The sequence below is a fragment of the Lampris incognitus genome, chromosome 11 (genome assembly GCF_029633865.1).
Source record: "Lampris incognitus isolate fLamInc1 chromosome 11, fLamInc1.hap2, whole genome shotgun sequence".
In the NCBI taxonomy this organism is placed as follows: Eukaryota; Metazoa; Chordata; class Actinopteri; order Lampriformes; family Lampridae; genus Lampris; species Lampris incognitus.
In genome coordinates this window covers 1169918-1196763 of record NC_079221.1, presented here as the reverse complement: position 1 = coordinate 1196763, position 26846 = coordinate 1169918, and the positions used below count along the sequence as shown (strand labels likewise).

Below are 26846 nucleotides of genomic sequence, written 5' to 3'. Positions count from 1 at the left end.
ACAAGGCGGGGACGAGGAGTGCGGAGCAGGCCGCGGCTGTTGTGCTGCTGAAGCGCGCCCGCTTTTATTTTTCGAAGACATTTTAGTCGACCAGGAGACAAAAAATTGAGTTTTGGGAAAAAACGAACACCGAAAAAATCCAAAAGGTGTGCCCGGGACAGGGTTTTAAAAAGTATTTGCAGGAGTCCCAAGACCTACTCCAGGGATCGCCGCTACACCGCAAGTCAAGTATAGATTTCCTTTTTTAATCAAACTTTTTTTTCGTGATAATTTTCCCCAACTTGCATTGGCACACAGCACACGTAGACAGGTGTAGTCAGTCAGCGAGAGAGAGAGTGTGTGTGTGTGTGTGTGTGTTAAAGAGGAACTAAGCTAAGACTATGCAATTTGGACATTGTTTTCATCTCAGTTGCCAAATTGTGTGAAACTGACACCACCACAATGCAGTGAATAAATACATAATTGCTGCTTGTTGCCTTTCCAGGGGTATTCTTCTTCTTCTTCTTCTTCGGGTACACACATATTGTGATATATGGTGGAAGAGTGTCTTGCAATGCTGTAAAAAATGCAACTTGAACTTGAATGCACCAAGTATCGCAGAAACCCTGTATGGCGATACCGTCGTTACCGTGGACAACGTATCATGATCGGTACCGACCCATGAGTTACTCTGTGTGGGGTACACAGTACACAGTGGTGACCTTATTGCTACATTACTCATCAGCACTGACTTTATATATATGCAAAACCATCGGTGAGTTTCCCTTTAAGAGTTTGAATGGCTCCCCATGTGACCTTACCGCTCATTTCAAACGTTGGAAGCTTCTCGGAAAACATTCCGCTTCAAAAAATGTCAGGATCATCTCGAAGTCAAAATTCCAGTTCAAATGTTGTTTACTAGTTGTGTAACAAGTGAATCAGGGCAGAGATGTGCAGCTGTGCCTTTCTGTCTTTTGGCAGTAATTTGTTGCTACTCATCCTTTGCCTTGTAAATTAACCACCATGTACTCAAAAAGCCTTGAATTGAAAATGTGCAAATTATTTGTGAGGTTGCTAGAGAGACGCTTGAAAGTGGTGAACATGAGAGTACCAAAGCAGTCATTTTTTCTAAAAATGGCCATTTAGTACTCTTTATCACAGATAAAAAGTCATGTTCTCTGTGTGTCTATCATCCATCAATCAATCCATCCCCCATTTCAAGCCTCCATAATCCAAACCTTGGAATGTGCTGCTAAACAGGCTCTATTCTTTTATCTCTCATATCCCCACCCACTGTACTGCTGGCCAAGGCCCGGCCGTACCCTTCACTGCTTCACAGCACATCTCTGAATATCTGATGGGACTGCTGAGACCAAGGCTGCTTATCTGAGCTCAGGAGTCAGTGGCCACAGCAGAGAGGCGTGTGTGTGTGTCTGTGTGTGTGTAATGGTATGGATAACAGAGCAATAAATTATGCACGAACATAGCTCTTCTTGAGCTGGCTCGCAAGGAGATTTTGCATTGATATGGGTAGCTCTAAGCCTTTTTCCCAAAGGGTGTTTCCTGGTGACGCAATGTACCTGGGTTATATAGACCCTCCTTCACATCAGCATTTGTATTGTGCCTTACTAATGTATTACCCTCGTCAGGTCTGAAAGAAGACCTTCACCTTGATTATCAGCATCTAGAGGTCCTCCTTGCAGTGTATACCTTACTAGATTGGTATAAGAATCTGTTGTCAACTGGGTTGGTCAAAAGTGTTAGGTAAAGATTACAACATTAGTAATGATTCATTTAAGGTAAACAGGGTACATATTGCTGCAGCAAGTGTTTCTGAAAACTATGATTGGTATATTCCCCCAAATCTACCAGCACTAACTTTTCCTCGTGTCTTGCAATACACAACACCTCAATATACTTTACAGATACTCCTACAAGTGAAAAAGGGTATCACTGTTCTTAAAGACAGATCAAGCCATTTCTGATATGAGCACTAAAAAAAGCCTGAATTCACTTTAAACCTCCTGAAACGTATGAATGAGGATATTACATTCCTCCTAGCAATTAGCTTACAGTGTAGAAAGGAGTACAAATACCAGAAATTATACGTTAAGGTGATGATGTGGAGAATGCCGCTAATGGCTAACCATAACTTTTATAATGGGAGAGAGGAGGAACACACACCACACCAGTGTTGGAGAGGTGCTGACCACGATGAAAGTACAAGTGTGAGGGAAGAAAGTCACACACTCGCAGCCATGATGCAAGAATAGTTTATAAATTACATGAACGGTAATTTATTAAACTATTCTCGCATCATGCATCTCTGATGGCCATTGATGCCCATACTCACCATCCAAATGAAGGATAGGTACGTACCTATAGGGAACTGAAGGGCAATAAACATATCTTTATTACTTTATTGCTTTTTTTAGTCAGTTATTTGTGTACTTAATATATTTTCATCTGCACTGATTTTATAGTAGCAACTTCATAGCAGGGATGCAAAACGGCACAAGTAAATGTGGCCCACATTAAAGCACAATGAAGGCATTTGTGTTTGACAATATTTTTGATATTCTACTGTTACAGTTCCTATAGCTATGCTGCTACTCTACAGTTACCATTTCTTGTAATTTGCACTTAGCTTCTGGTTTAATTCAAATGGGGATGCACAATGGCCCAAATACATGCAATCCATAACAAAACTATAGGTATTTAATGGGATTGACATTTTAGACACCATAACACCTTTATTCACTGCTGCCAATACCATACCCCTGGACAACTGGCACCCACCAAGTTATATATGCCCAGGAGGAGGGCCTCGATGCAGCCATTGCTCTGACGGTCCCTGCTGGAAGTAACACGCAGGTACACCCACACCAACTCGGGCAGAAACTGCAAGGTGAAGCGTCGCAGGCAGTCCTCAGAGCTCCGGTAAAGCTCAAACAGCTGGTGGCACACCGGCTCCAGCAACTGTGCAAGAGAGATGGAGATGGATAAGCCAGCACATATCAATAAAGGTGTAAAAGTACACCAGAACATACTGTACGGATCCCATTGGCTTATGGATTAGTCTAACATGGTATCCCAAGTATGCAACTGGAAACAGGTTTTGATTCCAACCAAATATTTCGCCAGCTGATTTCACAAATGAGCTCTCCTGTGGTTGTAAGTGACATAATAAGTGAAATTAACTTAGCTGGGAAGAAAACTTTGGAACTAAACAGCGCACTGTTAGAAATCACTGCAATGAGGTGACACTGGGTCTTGAAAAAAATCAGTCAAATTTAGATGTCTATCAGAGGTTTCCTTTGTCACTGCGTGAACTGCTCATTGGTCTGGCAGTCAGTAAATTCACCATACCATAACTGTTTGTCTAGTTCTACTATAGCAAAGTTGATGCCAACATCATGAATGGGAAAGAAACATCATGGTAAAAATTACCATCTTGAGACAATTCGTCCCGTTTTAGAGTTAGAATCTCCCATTTCTAGTAAAAAGTAAAAAAAAAAAAATTTAAGTGAGCTCGTTTAACCTGTTTGTAAAAAAAATCAACTTGTCATGAGATTGTTCATGAGTCAAGCAACATCATTCAGTGGCAGCTGAAACTGCTGAGTGTATCTTAACCCCAATGTGAGATATTTTTAAACCATTTGAAGAAAAATAAACATTTTAAGTGAGAATACACTGAGTAATCTCTTGTTAAGAGCTCATATTTCACCAGATAGCATCGTCATCTATGCGGTAAGGCTACAGTACCAGCTCTGTCAAATGAATATTAGTGCCCAAATACGTTGCTCCGATGAATCCAAAGACAAGTAGAGGAGAACAAGGAGGAGGAGATATGACCTACATCAACTCACCCTTCTGTAACACACTTTACAGCCTACTCCCTTTCCTCTCATGATTTGCCATCCTGATAAACTCTCCTTCTTCCCCTCTAAACCTCTATCACGCTCTGTAGTAGCCAACAGATTTGCCCTCCCGGGGAGTTAGCTGGATTATGTAGAATCTACATATCTCAATTTATCAAAGATGCGGGGGCGTCCAGGTGGCGTGGCAGTCTATTCTGTTATGTACCAACATGGGGATCGCCGGTTCGAATCCCCATGTTACCTCTGGCTGGGTCGGGGATCCCCACAGATACAATTGGCCGTGTCTGCGGGTGGGAAGCTGGATGTGGGTATGTGTCCTGGTCGCTGCACTAGCACCTCCTCTGGTCGGTCGGAGCACCTGTTTTGGGGGGGAGGGGGAAATGGGAGGAATAGCGTGATCCTCCCACGCGCTACGTCCCCCTGGCGAAACTCCTCACTGTCAGGTGAAAAGAAGCGGCTGGTGACTCCACATGTATTGGAGGAGGCATGTGGTAGTCTGCAGCCCTCCCCGGATCAGCAGAGGGGGTGGAGCAGCAACCGGGACGGCTCGGAAGAGTGGGGTAATTGGCCGGATGCAGTTGGGGAGAAAAAAAAGGGGGTAAAAAAGATGTAATGGTAACACTTCCTTCTTTTAGCTGTAAAGATGTATTCTGCAGCCAGTGAACCACGTCTGGTGCTAACATGGTGGCTGGACAGACGGACAGGTGAGCTTGGGCTCAACAGCGGCAGAGCAAGACAGGAGCAGGAGACGGGCTGAGTAGATAAATAACCACACTGAAGCTCTGCTCAGGTCTGGTGTCGGGGACCTGACCGTAGAAATATGTTTACATTGTCCAAGGGTCAGCCAACTGGCTATACAGCACGATACAGCACTGCTTTGTGCATTTGTGTGTGCACTGTGGCTGACCCTGCACTGCGTAACCGCTCATTATTGAATCTGGCAGAGCATTTTGCTCCTCCACCTAATCAGCAAGCCGCACACAACCTACAAATCATGTCTGTTAGTGTTCCCACATACACACTTACGTGCAAACACACACGCACCCTAATGTGCAAACACACACACACGAATAATTGTACACACAAACTGTTCTCAATTGTGCATCACTTGTCCCATCATTTATGGAGTTGTGCGAGCAGAAGGACAACGCTTTTGGGATCTGGACCTGCTGATGCCACACGCCCCGATTCTACCGCAAACGAGAGGAAAAGTGAATGGGGCACAATTAGACACGTAATGGGTATAAAAGGTGTGAAATCAAGGCCCCATCACATTCAATGTGTACGGGCTTTGGCTCACAGACTGTCAGTTATTTATTTGAACTTAAAGCTGAACCTTGGAGACAGACGACTCAAATGAAAAGAAACAGGTATCTGAAAACACAAACCAACAGAAAAATGTTGCACCAAGCAAAGTATAACTGAGGTATTACCCTGTATAGAAGACTTCTAAACAGCTACAAAGTCACAACCTGCGACTGTCAAGATATGCACAACTACTGTACAACCTGCGACTGACAAGACATGAACAACTACTATACAACCTGAGACCAAAAAGACATGAACAACAACTGTACAACCTGCTAGCAACAAGATGAACAACTACTGTGCAACCTGTGACTGACAAGACATGAACAACTACTATACAACCTGCGACTGACAACACATGGACAACGACTGTACAACCTGCGACTGACAAGACATGGACAACTACTATACAACCTGAGACCAAAAAAACATGAACAACAACTGTACAACCTGTGACTGACAAGACATGAACAACTACTGTACAACCTGCGAATGACAAGACATGAACACCTACTATACAACCTGCGACTGACAAGACATGAACAACTACTATACAACCTGTGACTGACAAGACATGAACAACTACTATACAACCTGTGACTGACAAGACATGAACAACTACCGTACAATCTGCGACTGACAAGACATGAACAACTAATATACAACCTGCGACTGACAAGACATGAACAACTAATATACAACCTGCGACTGACAAGACATGAACAACTAATATACAACCTGCGACTGACAAGACATGAACAACTACTATACAACCTGTGAATGACAAGACATGAACAACTACTGTACAACCTGTGAATGACAAGACATGAACAACTACCGTACAATCTGCGACTGACAAGACATGAACAACTACTATACAACCTGCGACTGACAAGACATGAACAACTATTACACAATCTGCGACTGACAAGACAGGAACAACTACTACACAATCTGCGACTGACAAGACATGAACAACTACTACACAACCTGCGACTGACAAGACATGAACAACTACTGTACAACCTGCGACTGACAAGACATGAACAACTACTGTACAACCTGCGACTGACAAGACATGAACAACTACTGTAAAACCTGCGACTGACAAGACATGAACAACTACTATACAACCTGTGAATGACAAGACGTGAACAACTACCGTACAACCTGCGACTGACAAGACATGAACAAACTACTATATAATCTGCGACTGACAAGACATAAACAACTACCGTACAACCTGCGACTGACAAGACATGAACAACTACTGTACATCCTGCGACTGACAAGACATGAACAACTACTGTACAACCTGCGACTGACAAGACATTAACAACTACTATACAACGTGCGACTGACAAGACATGAACGACTACTGTACAACCTGTGACTGACAAGACATGAACAACTACTGTACAACCTGCGACTGACAAGACATTAACAACTACTATACAACGTGCGACTGACAAGACATGAACGACTACTGTACAACCTGTGACTGACAAGACATGAACAACTACTATACAACCCATGATCAACAAGACATGAACAACTACTGTACAATTTGAGACCGACAAGTCATTAATTACTGTAAAACCTGCGACTGACAAGACATGAACAACTACTGTACAACCTGAGACCGTTAAGATATGAACAACAACTGTACAACCTGAGACCGACAAGACATGAACAACTAATATACAACCTGCGACTGACAAGACATGAACAACTACTATACAACTTGCGACTGACAAGACATGAACAACTACTATACAACTTGCGACTGACAAGACATGAACAACCACTATACAACCCGCGACTGACAAGACATGAACAACTACTGTACAACCTGCGACTGACAAGACATGAACAACTAATATACAACCTGCGACTGAGAAGACATGAACAACTACTATACAACCTGCGACTGACAAGACCTGAACAACTACTGTACAACCTGTCACTGACAAGACATGAACAACTACTGTACAACCTGCGACTGACAAGACATGAACAACTAATATACAACCTGCGACTGAGAAGACATGAACAACTATACAACCTGCGACTAACAAGACATGAACAACTACTATACAACTTGCGACTGACAAGACATGAACAAGTATCGTACAACTTCCGACTGACAAGACATGAACAAGTATTGTACAACCCGCGACCAACAAGACATGAATAATGACTGTACAACCTGCGACTGCCAAGACATGAACAACTACTATACAACCTGCGACTGACAAGACATGAACAACTACTATACAACCTGCGACTGACAAGACATGAACAACTACTGTACAACCTGCGACTGACAAGACAGGAACAACTACTATACAACCTGCGACTGACAACACATGAACGACTTCTATACAACCCATGATCAACAAGACAAGAACAACTACTGTACAATTTGAGACCGACAAGTCATTAATTACTGTAAAACCTGCGACTGACAAGACATGAACAACTACTATACAACCTGTGACTGACAAAACATGAACAACTACTATACAACCTGCGACAGCCAAGACATGAACAACTACTATACAACCTGTGACTGACAAGACATGAACAACTACTATACAACCTGCGACGGACAAGACATGAACAACTACTGTACAACCTGCGACTGACAAGACATGAACAACTACTTTACAACCTGCGACTGACAAGACATGAACAACTAATATACAACCTGTGACTGACAAGACATGAACAACTACTATACAACCTGCGACGGACAAGACATGAACAACTACTGTACAACCTGCGACTGACAAGACATGAACAACTACTGTACAATTTGAGACCGACAAGTCATTAATTACTGTAAAACCTGCGACTGACAAAACATGAACAACTACTATACAACCTGTGACTGACAAGACATGAACAACTACTATACAACCTGCGACTGACAAGACATGAACAACTACCGTACAACCTGCGACTGACAAGACATGAACAACTACTATACAACCTGCGACTGACAAGACATGAACAACTACTATACAACCTGCGACTGACAAGACATGAACAATGACTGTACAACCTGCGACTGCCAAGACATGAACAACTTCTATACAACCTGTGACTGACAAGACATGAACAACTACTATACAACCTGCGACTGACAAGACATGAACAACTACTGTACAACCTGTGACTGACAAGACATGAACAACTACTGTACAACCTGCGACTGACAAGACATGAACAACTACTATACAACCTGTGACTGACAAGACATGAACAACTAATATACAACCTGTGACTGCCAAGACATGAACAACTACTATACAACCTGCGACTGACAAGACATGAACAACTACCGTACAACCTGCGACTGACAAGACATGAACAACTACTGTACAACCTGTGACTGACAAGACATGAACAACTACTATACAACCTGTGACTGACAAGACATGAACAACTACTGTACAACCTGTGACTGACAAGACATGAACAACTACTATACAACCTGCGACTGACAAGACATGAACAACTACCGTACAACCTGCGACTGACAAGACATGAACAACTACTATACAACCTGTGACTGACAAGACATGAACAACTACTATACAACCTGTGACTGACAAGACATGAACAACTACCGTACAACCTGCGACTCACAAGACATGAACAACTACTATACAACCTGCGACTGACAAGACATGAACAACTACTGTACAACCTGCGACTGACAAGACATGAACGACTGTACAACTTGAGACTGACAAGACATGAACAACTACTATACAACCTGTGACTGACAAGACATGAACAACTACTATACAACCTGTGACTGACAAGACATGAACAACTACTGTACAACCTGCGACTGACAAGACATGAACGACTGTACAACCTGTGAATGACGAGACATGAACAACTACTGTACAACCTGCGACTGACAAGACATGAACGACTGTACAACCTGCGACTGACAAGACATGAACAACTACTATACAACGTGCGACTGACAAGACATGAACAATGACTAAACAACCTGCGACTGACAAGACCCGAACAACTACTATACAACCTGCGACTGACAAGACATGAACAAGTATAGTACAACTTGCGACTGACAAGACATGAACAAGTATTGTACAACCCGTGACCAACAAGACATGAACAACTACTATACAACCTGTGACTGACAAGACATGAACAACTACTGTACAACCTGTGACTGACAAGACATGAACAACTACTATACAACCTGTGACTGACAAGACATGAATAACTAATATACAACCTGCGACTGACAAGACATGAACAACTACTGTACAACCTGCGACTGACAAGACATGAACGACTGTACAACCTGTGACTGACAAGACATGAACAACTACTGTACAACCTGCGACTGACAAGACATGAACGACTGTACAACCTGTGAATGACAAGACATGAACAACTACTGTACAACCTGCGACTGACAAGACATGAACGACTGTACAACCTGAGACTGACAAGACATGAACAATGACTAAACAACCTGCGACTGACAAGACCTGAACAACTACTGTACAACCTGTGACTGACAAGACATGAACAACTACTGTACAACCTGCGACTGACAAGACATGAACAACTACTGTACAACCCATGATCAACAAGACATGAACAACTACTGTACAATTTGAGACCGACAAGTCATTAATTGCTGTAAAACCTGCGACTGACAAGACATGAACAACTACTATACAACCTGTGACTGACAAAACATGAACAACTACTATACAACCTGCGACTGCCAAGACATGAACAACTACTATACAACCTGTGACTGACAAGAAATGAACAACTACTATAAAACCTGCGACTGACAAGACATGAACAACTACCGTACAACCTGCGACTGACAACACATGAACAACTACTGTACAACCTGCAACTGGCAAGACATGAACAACTACTGTACAACCTGCGACTGACAAGACATGAACAACTACTGTACAACCTGCGACTGACAAGACATGAACAACTACCGTACAACCTGCGACTGACAAGACATGAACAACTACCGTACAACCTGCGACTGACAAGACATGAACAACTACCGTACCACCTGCGACTGACAAGACATGAACAACTACTATACAACCTGCGACTGACAAGACATGAACAACTACTGTACAACCTGTGACTGACAAGACATGAACAACTACCGTACAACCTGCGACTGACAAGACATGAACAACTACTATACAACCTGTGACTGACAAGACATGAACAACTAATATACAACCTGTGACTGCCAAGACATGAACAACTACTATACAACCTGCGACTGACAAGACATGAACAACTACCGTACAACCTGCGACTGACAAGACATGAACAACTACTGAACAACCTGTGACTGACAAGACATGAACAACTACTATACAACCTGCGACTGACAAGACATGAACAACTACCGTACAACCTGCGACTCACAAGACATAAACAACTACTATACAACCTGCGACTGACAAGACATGAACAACTACTGTACAACCTGCGACTGACAAGACATGAACGACTGTACAACCTGAGACTGACAAGACATGAACAACTACTATACAACCTGTGACTGACAAGACATGAACAACTACTATACAACCTGTGACTGACAAGACATGAACAACTACTGTACAACCTGCGACTGACAAGACATGAACGACTGTACAACCTGCGACTGACAAGACATGAACAACTACTATACAACCTGCGACTGACAAGACATGAACAATGACTAAACAACCTGCGACTGACAAGACATGAACAACTACTATACAACCTGTGACTGTCAAGACATGAACAACTACTATACAACCTGCGACTGAGAAGACATGAACAACTATACAACCTGCGACTAACAAGACAAGAACAACTACTATACAACGTGCGACTGACAAGACATGAACAAGTATAGTACAACTTGCGACTGACAAGACATGAACAAGTATTGCACAACTTGCGACTGTCAAGACATGAACAACTACTATACAACCTGCGACTGACAAGACATGAACAATGACTAAACAACCTGCGACTGACAAGACCCGAACAACTACTATACAACCTGTGACTGTCAAGACATGAACAACTACTATACAACCTGCGACTGAGAAGACATGAACAACTATACAACCTGCGACTAACAAGACAAGAACAACTACTATACAACGTGCGACTGAGAAGACATGAACAACTATACAACCTGCGACTGACAAGACATGAACAAGTATAGTACAACTTGCGACTGACAAGACATGAACAAGTATTGTACAACCCGTGACCAACAAGACATGAACAACTACTATACAACCTGTGACTGACAAGACATGAACAACTACTATACAACCTGTGACTGACAAGACATGAACAACTACCGTACAACCTGCGACTGACAAGACATGAACAAATAATATACAACCTGCGACTGACAAGACATGAACAACTACTGTACAACTTGTGACTGACAAGACATGAACAACTACCGTACAACCTGCGACTGACAAGACATGAACAACTACCGTACAACCTGTGACTGACAAGACATGAACAACTACCGTAAACCTGCGACTGACAAGACATGAACAACTACCGTACAACCTGCGACTGACAAGACATGAACAAATACCGTACAACATGCGACTGACAAGACATGAACAACTACCGTACAACATGCGACTGACAAGACATGAACAACTACCGTATAACCTGCGACTGACGAGACATGAACAACTACTGTACAACCTGAGACTGACAAGACATGAACAACTACTATACAACCTGCAACTGACAAGACATGAACAACTAATATACAACCTGCGACTGACAAGACATGAACAACTACCGTACAACCTGCGACTGACAAGACATGAACAACTACTGTGCAACCTGTGACTGACAAGACAAGAACAATCACTATACAACCTGCGACTGACAAGACATGAACAACTACTGTACAACCTGTGACTGTCAAGACATGAACAACTACCGTACAACCTGTGACTGACAAGACATGAACAACTAATATACAACCTGCGACTGACAAGACATGAACAACTAATATACAACCTGCGACTGACAAGACCTGAACAACTACCGTACAACCTGCGACTGACAAGACATGAACAACTACCGTACAACCTGCGACTGACAAGACATGAACAACTACCGTACAACATGCGACTGAAAAGACATGAACAACTACCGTACAACATGCGACTGACAAGACGTGAACAACTACTGTACAACCTGTGACTGACAAGACATGAACAACTACTATACAACGTGCGACTGACAACACATGAACGACTGTACAACCTGCGACTGACAAGACATGAACAACTACTATACAACCTGCGACTGACAAGACATGAACAACTACCGTATAACCTGAGACTGACAAGACATGAACAACTACTATACAACCTGCGACTGACAAGACATGAACAACTAATATGCAACCTGCGACTGACAAGACATGAACAACTACTATACAACCTGCGACTGACAAGACATGAACAACTAATATACAACCTGCGACTGACAAGACATGAACAACTACCGTACAACCTGCGACTGACAAGACATGAACAACTACCGTACAACCTGCGACTGACAAGACATGAACAACTACTGTGCAACCTGCGACTGACAAGACAAGAACAATCACTATACAACCTGCGACTGACAAGACATGAACAACTACTGTACAACCTGTGACTGACAAGACATGAACAACTACTATACAACCTGTGACTGACTAGACATGAACAACTACTATACAACCTGCGACTGACAAGACATGAACAACTAATATACAACCTGCGACTGACAAGACATGAACAACTAATATACAACCTGCGACTGACAAGACATGAACAACTACTATACAACCTGCGACTGACAAGACATGAACAACTAATATACAACCTGCGACTGACAAGACATGAACAACTACCGTACAACCTGCGACTGACAAGACATGAACAACTACCGTACAACCTGCGACTGACAAGACATGAACAACTACTATACAACCTGCGACTGACAAGACATAAACAACTACTATACAACCTGCGACTGACAAGACATGAACAACTACCGTACAACCTGCGACTGACAAGACATGAACAACTACTGTACAACCTGCGACTGACAAGACATGAACAACTACTGTACAACCTGCGACTGACAAGACATGAACAACTACTGTACAACCTGTGACTGACAAGACATGAACAACTAATATACAACCTGCGACTGACAAGACATGAACAACTAATATACAACCTGCGACTGACAAGACATGAACAACTACTGTACAACCTGCGACTGACAAGACATGAACAACTACTGTACAACCTGCGACTGACAAGACATGAACAACTACCATACAACCTGCGACTGACAAGACATGAACAACTACCGTACAACCTGCGACTGACAAGATATGAACAACTACCGTACAACCTGCGACTGACAAGACATGAACAACTACCGTACAACCTGCGACTGACAAGACATGAACAACTACCGTACAACATGCGACTGAGAAGACATGAACAACTACCGTACAACATGCGACTGACAAGACATGAACAGCTACTGTACAACCTGTGACTGACAAGACATGAACAACTACTATACAACGTGCGACTGACAACACATGAACGACTGTACAACCTGCGACTGACAAGACATGAACAACTACTATACAACCTGCGACTGACAAGACATGAACAACTACCGTACAACCTGAGACTGACAAGACATGAACAACTACTATACAACCTGCGACTGACAAGACATGAACAACTAATGTACAACCTGCGACTGACAAGACATGAACAACTACTATACAACCTGCGACTGACAAGACATGAACAACTAATATACAACCTGCGACTGACAAGACATGAACAACTACCGTACAACCTGCGACTGACAAGACATGAACAACTACCGTACAACCTGCGACTGACAAGACATGAACAACTACTATGCAACCTGCGACTGACAAGACAAGAACAATCACTATACAACCTGCGACTGACAAGACATGAACAACTACTGTACAACCTGTGACTGACAAGACATGAACAACTACTATACAACCTGTGACTGACTAGACATGAACAACTAATATACAACCTGCGACTGACAAGACATGAACAACTAATATACAACCTGCGACTGACAAGACATGAACAACTAATATACAACCTGCGACTGACAAGACATGAACAACTACTGTACAACCTGCGACTGACAAGACATGAACAACTACCGTACAATCTGCGACTGACAAGACATGAACAACTACTGTACAACCTGTGACTGACAAGACATGAACAACTACTGTACAACCTGCGACTGACAAGACATGAACAACTACTGTACAACCTGCGACTGACAAGACATGAACAACTACCGTACAACCTGCGACTGAGAAGACATGAACAACTACTATACAACCTGTGACTGACAAGACATGAACAACTAATATACAACCTGCGACTGACAAGACATGAACAACTAATATACAACCTGCGACTGACAAGACATGAACAACTACTATACAACCTGCGACTGACAACACATAAACAACTACTATACAACCTGCGACTGACAAGACATAAACAACTAATATACAACCTGCGACTGACAAGACATGAACAACTACCGTACAACCTGCGACTGACAAGACATGAACAACTACTGTACAACCTGCGACTGACAAGACATGAACAACTACTGTACAACCTGCGACTGACAAGACATGAACAACTACTGTACAACCTGCGACTGACAAGACATGAACAACTACCGTACAACCTATGACTGACAAGACATGAACAACTACCGTACAACATGCGACTGACAAGACATGAACAACTACCGTACAACATGCGACTGACAAGACATGAACAACTAATATACAACATGCGACTGACAAGACATGAACAACTACTGTACAACCTGCGACTGACAAGACATGAACAACTACTATACAACCTGCGACTGACAAGACATGAACAACTACCGTACAACCTGCGACTGACAAGACATGAACAACTACTATACAACCTGTTACCGACAAGACATGAACAACTACCGTACAACCTGCGACTGACAAGACATGAACAACTACTGTACAACCTGTGACTGACAAGACATGAAGAACTAATATACAACCTGCGACTGACAAGACATGAACAACTACTATACAACCTGTGACTGACAAGACATGAACAACTAATATACAACCTGTGACTGACAAGACATGAACAACTACCGTACAACCTGCGACTGACAAGAAATGAACAACTACCGTACAACATGCGACTGACAAGACATGAACAACTACCGTATAACCTGCGACTGACGAGACATGAACAACTACTGTACAACCTGAGACTGACAAGTCATGAACAACTACTATACAACCTGCAACTGACAAGACATGAACAACTAATAGACAACCTGCGACTGACAAGACATGAACAACTAATATACAACCTGCGACTGACAAGACATGAACAACTACTGTACAACCTGCGACTGACAAGACATGAACAACTACCGTACAATCTGCGACTGACAAGACATGAACAACTACTGTACAACCTGTGACTGACAAGACATGAACAACTACTGTACAACCTGCGACTGACAAGACATGAACAACTACTGTACAACCTGCGACTGACAAGACATGAACAACTACCGTACAACCTGCGACTGAGAAGACATGAACAACTACTATACAACCTGTGACTGACAAGACATGAACAACTAATATACAACCTGCGACTGACAAGACATGAACAACTAATATACAACCTGCGACTGACAAGACATGAACAACTACTATACAACCTGCGACTGACAACACATAAACAACTACTATACAACCTGCGACTGACAAGACATAAACAACTAATATACAACCTGCGACTGACAAGACATGAACAACTACCGTACAACCTGCGACTGACAAGACATGAACAACTACTGTACAACCTGCGACTGACAAGACATGAACAACTACTGTACAACATGCGACTGACAAGACATGAACAACTACCGTACAACATGCGACTGACAAGACATGAACAACTAATATACAACATGCGACTGACAAGACATGAACAACTACTGTACAACCTGCGACTGACAAGACATGAACAACTACTATACAACCTGCGACTGACAAGACATGAACAACTACCGTACAACCTGCGACTGACAAGACATGAACAACTACTATACAACCTGTTACCGACAAGACATGAACAACTACCGTACAACCTGCGACTGACAAGACATGAACAACTACTGTACAACCTGTGACTGACAAGACATGAAGAACTAATATACAACCTGCGACTGACAAGACATGAACAACTACTATACAACCTGTGACTGACAAGACATGAACAACTAATATACAACCTGTGACTGACAAGACATGAACAACTACCGTACAACCTGCGACTGACAAGAAATGAACAACTACCGTACAACATGCGACTGACAAGACATGAACAACTACCGTATAACCTGCGACTGACGAGACATGAACAACTACTGTACAACCTGAGACTGACAAGTCATGAACAACTACTATACAACCTGCAACTGACAAGACATGAACAACTAATAGACAACCTGCGACTGACAAGACATGAACAACTACCGTACAACCTGCGACTGACAAGACAAGAACAATCACTATACAACCTGCGACTGACAAGACATGAACAACTACTGTACAACCTGTGACTGACAAGACATGAACAACTACTATAGAACCTGCGACTGACAAGACATGAACAACTACTGTACAACCTGTGACTGACAAGACATGAACAACTAATATACAACCTGTGACTGACAAGACATGAACAACTAATATACAACCTGCGACTGACAAGACATGAACAACTAATATACAACCTGCGACTGACAAGACATGAACAACTAATATACAACCTGCGACTGACAAGACGTGAACAACTAATATACAACCTGCGACTGACAAGACATGAACAACTAATATACAACCTGCGACTGACAAGACATGAACAACTACTGTACAACCTGCGACTGACAAGACATGAACAACTAATATACAACCTGCGACTGAAAAGACATGAACAACTACCGTACAACATGCGACTGACAAGACATGAACAACTACCGTACAACCTGCGACTGACGAGACATGAACAACTACTGTACAACCTGAGACTGACAAGACATGAACAACTACTATACAACCTGCGACTGACAAGACATGAACAACTAATATACAACCTGCGACTGACAAGACATGAACAACTACCGTACAACCTGCGACTGACAAGACATGAACAACTACTGTACAACCTGCGACTGACAAGACATGAACAACTACTGTGCAACCTGCGACTGACAAGACAAGAACAATCACTATACAACCTGCGACTGACAAGACATGAACAACTACTGTACAACCTGTGACTGACAAGACATGAACAACTACTATACAACCTGTGACTGACAAGACATGAACAACTAATATACAACCTGCGACTGACAAGACATGAACAACTAATATACAACCTGCGACTGACAAGACATGAACAACTAATATACAACCTGCGACTGACAAGACATGAACAACTACTGTACAACCTGTGACTGACAAGACATGAACAACTACTATACAACCTGTGACTGACAAGACATGAACAACTAATATACAACCTGCGACTGACAAGACATGAACAACTAATATACAACCTGCGACTGACAAGACATGAACAACTACCGTACAACCTGCGACTGACAAGACATGAACAACTACCGTACAACCTGCGACTGACAAGACATGAACAACTACCGTACAACCTGCGACTGACAAGACATGAACAACTACCGTACAACCTGCGACTTACAAGACATGAACAACTACCGTACAACATGCGACTGACAAGACATGAACAACTACCGTACAACCTGCGACTGACAAGACATGAACAACTACCGTACAACATGCGACTGACAAGACATGAACAACTACTGTACAACCTGTGACTGAAAAGACATGAACAACTACTGTACAACCTGTGACTGACAAGACATGAACGACTACTATACAACGTGCGACTGACAAGACATGAACGACTGTACAACCTGCGACTGAAAAGACATGAACAACTACCGTACAACCTACGACTGACAAGACATGAACAACTACCGTACAACATGCGACTGACAAGACATGAACAACTACTGTACAACCTGTGACTGACAAGACATGAACAACTACTGTACAACCTGTGACTGACAAGACATGAACAACTACTATACAACGTGCGACTGACAAGACATGAACGACTGTACAACCTGCGACTGACAAGACATGAACAACTACTATACAACCTGTGACCGACAAGACATGAACAACTACCGTACAACCTGCGACTGACAAGACATGAACAACTACTATACAACCTGTGACTGACAAGACATGAACAACTAATATACAACCTGCGACTGACAAGACATGAACAACTAATATACAACCTGTGACTGACAAGACATGAACAACTAATATACAACCTGCGACTGACAAGACATGAACAACTACTGTACAACCTGTGACTGACAAGACATGAACAACTAATATACAACCTGCGAGTGACAAGACATGAAAAACTAATATACAACCTGCGACTGACAAGACATGAACAACTAATATACAACCTGCGACTGACAAGACATGAACAACTACTGTACAACCTGCGACTGACAAGACATGAACAACTGCCGTACAACCTGCGACTGAAAAGACATGAACAACTACCGTACAACCTGCGACTGACAAGACATAAACAACTACTGCACAACCTGCGACTGACAAGACATGAACAACTAATATACAACCTGCGACTGACAAGACATGAACAACTAATATACAACCTGCGACTGACAAGACATGAACGACTACTGTACAACCTGTGACTGACAAAACATGAACAACTACTATACAACCCATGATCAACAAGACATGAACAACTACTGTACAATTTGAGACCGACAAGTCATTAATTACTGTAAAACCTGCGACTGACAAGACATGAACAACTACTGTACAACCTGAGACCGTCAAGATATGAACAACAACTGTACAACCTGAGACCGACAAGACATGAACAACTAATATACAACCTGCGACTGACAAGACATGAACAACTACTATACAACTTGCGACTGACAAGACATGAACAACTACTATACAACTTGCGACTGACAAGACATGAACAACCACTATACAACCCGCGACTGACAAGACATGAACAACTACTGTACAACCTGCGACTGACAAGACATGAACAACTAATATACAACCTGCGACTGAGAAGACATGAACAACTACTATACAACCTGCGACTGACAAGACCTGAACAACTACTGTACAACCTGTCACTGACAAGACATGAACAACTACTGTACAACCTGCGACTGACAAGACATGAACAACTAATATACAACCTGCGACTGAGAAGACATGAACAACTATACAACCTGCGACTAACAAGACATGAACAACTACTATACAACTTGCGACTGACAAGACATGAACAAGTATCGTACAACTTCCGACTGACAAGACATGAACAAGTATTGTACAACCCGCGACCAACAAGACATGAATAATGACTGTACAACCTGCGACTGCCAAGACATGAACAACTACTATACAACCTGCGACTGACAAGACATGAACAACTACTATACAACCTGCGACTGACAAGACATGAACAACTACTGTACAACCTGCGACTGACAAGACAGGAACAACTACTATACAACCTGCGACTGACAACACATGAACGACTACTATACAACCCATGATCAACAAGACAAGAACAACTACTGTACAATTTGAGACCGACAAGTCATTAATTACTGTAAAACCTGCGACTGACAAGACATGAACAACTACTATACAACCTGTGACTGACAAAACATGAACAACTACTATACAACCTGCGACAGCCAAGACATGAACAACTACTATACAACCTGTGACTGACAAGACATGAACAACTACTATACAACCTGCGACGGACAAGACATGAACAACTACTGTACAACCTGCGACTGACAAGACATGAACAACTACTTTACAACCTGCGACTGACAAGACATGAACAACTAATATACAACCTGTGACTGACAAGACATGAACAACTACTATACAACCTGCGACGGACAAGACATGAACAACTACTGTACAACCTGCGACTGACAAGACATGAACAACTACTGTACAATTTGAGACCGACAAGTCATTAATTACTGTAAAACCTGCGACTGACAAAACATGAACAACTACTATACAACCTGTGACTGACAAGACATGAACAACTACTATACAACCTGCGACTGACAAGACATGAACAACTACCGTACAACCTGCGACTGACAAGACATGAACAACTACTATACAACCTGCGACTGACAAGACATGAACAACTACTATACAACCTGCGACTGACAAGACATGAACAATGACTGTACAACCTGCGACTGCCAAGACATGAACAACTTCTATACAACCTGTGACTGACAAGACATGAACAACTACTATACAACCTGCGACTGACAAGACATGAACAACTACTGTACAACCTGTGACTGACAAGACATGAACAACTACTGTACAACCTGCGACTGACAAGACATGAACAACTACTATACAACCTGTGACTGACAAGACATGAACAACTAATATACAACCTGTGACTGCCAAGACATGAACAACTACTATACAACCTGCGACTGACAAGACATGAACAACTACCGTACAACCTGCGACTGACAAGACATGAACAACTACTGTACAACCTGTGACTGACAAGACATGAACAACTACTATACAACCTGTGACTGACAAGACATGAACAACTACTGTACAACCTGTGACTGACAAGACATGAACAACTACTATACAACCTGCGACTGACAAGACATGAACAACTACCGTACAACCTGCGACTGACAAGACATGAACAACTACTATACAACCTGTGACTGACAAGACATGAACAACTACTATACAACCTGTGACTGACAAGACATGAACAACTACCGTACAACCTGCGACTCACAAGACATGAACAACTACTATACAACCTGCGACTGACAAGACATGAACAACTACTGTACAACCTGCGACTGACAAGACATGAACGACTGTACAACTTGAGACTGACAAGACATGAACAACTACTATACAACCTGTGACTGACAAGACATGAACAACTACTATACAACCTGTGACTGACAAGACATGAACAACTACTGTACAACCTGCGACTGACAAGACATGAACGACTGTACAACCTGTGAATGACGAGACATGAACAACTACTGTACAACCTGCGACTGACAAGACATGAACGACTGTACAACCTGCGACTGACAAGACATGAACAACTACTATACAACGTGCGACTGACAAGACATGAACAATGACTAAACAACCTGCGACTGACAAGACCCGAACAACTACTATACAACCTGCGACTGACAAGACATGAACAAGTATAGTACAACTTGCGACTGACAAGACATGAACAAGTATTGTACAACCCGTGACCAACAAGACATGAACAACTACTATACAACCTGTGACTGACAAGACATGAACAACTACTGTACAACCTGTGACTGACAAGACATGAACAACTACTATACAACCTGTGACTGACAAGACATGAATAACTAATATACAACCTGCGACTGACAAGACATGAACAACTACTGTACAACCTGCGACTGACAAGACATGAACGACTGTACAACCTGTGACTGACAAGACATGAACAACTACTGTACAACCTGCGACTGACAAGACATGAACGACTGTACAACCTGTGAATGACAAGACATGAACAACTACTGTACAACCTGCGACTGACAAGACATGAACGACTGTACAACCTGAGACTGACAAGACATGAACAATGACTAAACAACCTGCGACTGACAAGACCTGAACAACTACTGTACAACCTGTGACTGACAAGACATGAACAACTACTGTACAACCTGCGACTGACAAGACATGAACAACTACTGTACAACCCATGATCAACAAGACATGAACAACTACTGTACAATTTGAGACCGACAAGTCATTAATTGCTGTAAAACCTGCGACTGACAAGACATGAACAACTACTATACAACCTGTGACTGACAAAACATGAACAACTACTATACAACCTGCGACTGCCAAGACATGAACAACTACTATACAACCTGTGACTGACAAGAAATGAACAACTACTATAAAACCTGCGACTGACAAGACATGAACAACTACCGTACAACCTGCGACTGACAACACATGAACAACTACTGTACAACCTGCAACTGGCAAGACATGAACAACTACTGTACAACCTGCGACTGACAAGACATGAACAACTACTGTACAACCTGCGACTGACAAGACATGAACAACTACCGTACAACCTGCGACTGACAAGACATGAACAACTACCGTACAACCTGCGACTGACAAGACATGAACAACTACCGTACCACCTGCGACTGACAAGACATGAACAACTACTATACAACCTGCGACTGACAAGACATGAACAACTACTGTACAACCTGTGACTGACAAGACATGAACAACTACCGTACAACCTGCGACTGACAAGACATGAACAACTACTATACAACCTGTGACTGACAAGACATGAACAACTAATATACAACCTGTGACTGCCAAGACATGAACAACTACTATACAACCTGCGACTGACAAGACATGAACAACTACCGTACAACCTGCGACTGACAAGACATGAACAACTACTGAACAACCTGTGACTGACAAGACATGAACAACTACTATACAACCTGCGACTGACAAGACATGAACAACTACCGTACAACCTGCGACTCACAAGACATAAACAACTACTATACAACCTGCGACTGACAAGACATGAACAACTACTGTACAACCTGCGACTGACAAGACATGAACGACTGTACAACCTGAGACTGACAAGACATGAACAACTACTATACAACCTGTGACTGACAAGACATGAACAACTACTATACAACCTGTGACTGACAAGACATGAACAACTACTGTACAACCTGCGACTGACAAGACATGAACGACTGTACAACCTGCGACTGACAAGACATGAACAACTACTATACAACCTGCGACTGACAAGACATGAACAATGACTAAACAACCTGCGACTGACAAGACATGAACAACTACTATACAACCTGTGACTGTCAAGACATGAACAACTACTATACAACCTGCGACTGAGAAGACATGAACAACTATACAACCTGCGACTAACAAGACAAGAACAACTACTATACAACGTGCGACTGACAAGACATGAACAAGTATAGTACAACTTGCGACTGACAAGACATGAACAAGTATTGCACAACTTGCGACTGTCAAGACATGAACAACTACTATACAACCTGCGACTGACAAGACATGAACAATGACTAAACAACCTGCGACTGACAAGACCCGAACAACTACTATACAACCTGTGACTGTCAAGACATGAACAACTACTATACAACCTGCGACTGAGAAGACATGAACAACTATACAACCTGCGACTAACAAGACAAGAACAACTACTATACAACGTGCGACTGAGAAGACATGAACAACTATACAACCTGCGACTGACAAGACATGAACAAGTATAGTACAACTTGCGACTGACAAGACATGAACAAGTATTGTACAACCCGTGACCAACAAGACATGAACAACTACTATACAACCTGTGACTGACAAGACATGAACAACTACTATACAACCTGTGACTGACAAGACATGAACAACTACCGTACAACCTGCGACTGACAAGACATGAACAAATAATATACAACCTGCGACTGACAAGACATGAACAACTACTGTACAACTTGTGACTGACAAGACATGAACAACTACCGTACAACCTGCGACTGACAAGACATGAACAACTACCGTACAACCTGTGACTGACAAGACATGAACAACTACCGTAAACCTGCGACTGACAAGACATGAACAACTACCGTACAACCTGCGACTGACAAGACATGAACAAATACCGTACAACATGCGACTGACAAGACATGAACAACTACCGTACAACATGCGACTGACAAGACATGAACAACTACCGTATAACCTGCGACTGACGAGACATGAACAACTACTGTACAACCTGAGACTGACAAGACATGAACAACTACTATACAACCTGCAACTGACAAGACATGAACAACTAATATACAACCTGCGACTGACAAGACATGAACAACTACCGTACAACCTGCGACTGACAAGACATGAACAACTACTGTGCAACCTGTGACTGACAAGACAAGAACAATCACTATACAACCTGCGACTGACAAGACATGAACAACTACTGTACAACCTGTGACTGTCAAGACATGAACAACTACCGTACAACCTGTGACTGACAAGACATGAACAACTAATATACAACCTGCGACTGACAAGACATGAACAACTAATATACAACCTGCGACTGACAAGACCTGAACAACTACCGTACAACCTGCGACTGACAAGACATGAACAACTACCGTACAACCTGCGACTGACAAGACATGAACAACTACCGTACAACATGCGACTGAAAAGACATGAACAACTACCGTACAACATGCGACTGACAAGACGTGAACAACTACTGTACAACCTGTGACTGACAAGACATGAACAACTACTATACAACGTGCGACTGACAACACATGAACGACTGTACAACCTGCGACTGACAAGACATGAACAACTACTATACAACCTGCGACTGACAAGACATGAACAACTACCGTATAACCTGAGACTGACAAGACATGAACAACTACTATACAACCTGCGACTGACAAGACATGAACAACTAATATACAACCTGCGACTGACAAGACATGAACAACTACTATACAACCTGCGACTGACAAGACATGAACAACTAATATACAACCTGCGACTGACAAGACATGAACAACTACCGTACAACCTGCGACTGACAAGACATGAACAACTACCGTACAACCTGCGACTGACAAGACATGAACAACTACTGTGCAACCTGCGACTGACAAGACAAGAACAATCACTATACAACCTGCGACTGACAAGACATGAACAACTACTGTACAACCTGTGACTGACAAGACATGAACAACTACTATACAACCTGTGACTGACTAGACATGAACAACTACTATACAACCTGCGACTGACAAGACATGAACAACTAATATACAACCTGCGACTGACAAGACATGAACAACTAATATACAACCTGCGACTGACAAGACATGAACAACTACTATACAACCTGCGACTGACAAGACATGAACAACTAATATACAACCTGCGACTGACAAGACATGAACAACTACCGTACAACCTGCGACTGACAAGACATGAACAACTACCGTACAACCTGCGACTGACAAGACATGAACAACTACTATACAACCTGCGACTGACAAGACATAAACAACTACTATACAACCTGCGACTGACAAGACATGAACAACTACCGTACAACCTGCGACTGACAAGACATGAACAACTACTGTACAACCTGCGACTGACAAGACATGAACAACTACTGTACAACCTGCGACTGACAAGACATGAACAACTACTGTACAACCTGTGACTGACAAGACATGAACAACTAATATACAACCTGCGACTGACAAGACATGAACAACTAATATACAACCTGCGACTGACAAGACATGAACAACTACTGTACAACCTGCGACTGACAAGACATGAACAACTACTGTACAACCTGCGACTGACAAGACATGAACAACTACCATACAACCTGCGACTGACAAGACATGAACAACTACCGTACAACCTGCGACTGACAAGATATGAACAACTACCGTACAACCTGCGACTGACAAGACATGAACAACTACCGTACAACCTGCGACTGACAAGACATGAACAACTACCGTACAACATGCGACTGAGAAGACATGAACAACTACCGTACAACATGCGACTGACAAGACATGAACAGCTACTGTACAACCTGTGACTGACAAGACATGAACAACTACTATACAACGTGCGACTGACAACACATGAACGACTGTACAACCTGCGACTGACAAGACATGAACAACTACTATACAACCTGCGACTGACAAGACATGAACAACTACCGTACAACCTGAGACTGACAAGACATGAACAACTACTATACAACCTGCGACTGACAAGACATGAACAACTAATGTACAACCTGCGACTGACAAGACATGAACAACTACTATACAACCTGCGACTGACAAGACATGAACAACTAATATACAACCTGCGACTGACAAGACATGAACAACTACCGTACAACCTGCGACTGACAAGACATGAACAACTACCGTACAACCTGCGACTGACAAGACATGAACAACTACTATGCAACCTGCGACTGACAAGACAAGAACAATCACTATACAACCTGCGACTGACAAGACATGAACAACTACTGTACAACCTGTGACTGACAAGACATGAACAACTACTAT

At 42.5% G+C, this 26846-nt stretch overlaps 1 protein-coding gene across 1 annotated transcript in view; it reads right to left on the bottom strand.

Annotated features, from left to right (window-relative positions):
• Positions 1–26846, bottom strand: part of LOC130120700 (hyccin 2) — a 147186-nt gene that overhangs the window by 39607 nt on the left and 80733 nt on the right. The window contains exon 6 of the mRNA XM_056289390.1: positions 2779–2958. Within this exon, the coding sequence (XP_056145365.1) occupies positions 2779–2958 (180 nt within the window). The remainder of the gene's footprint in view (positions 1–2778; positions 2959–26846) is intronic.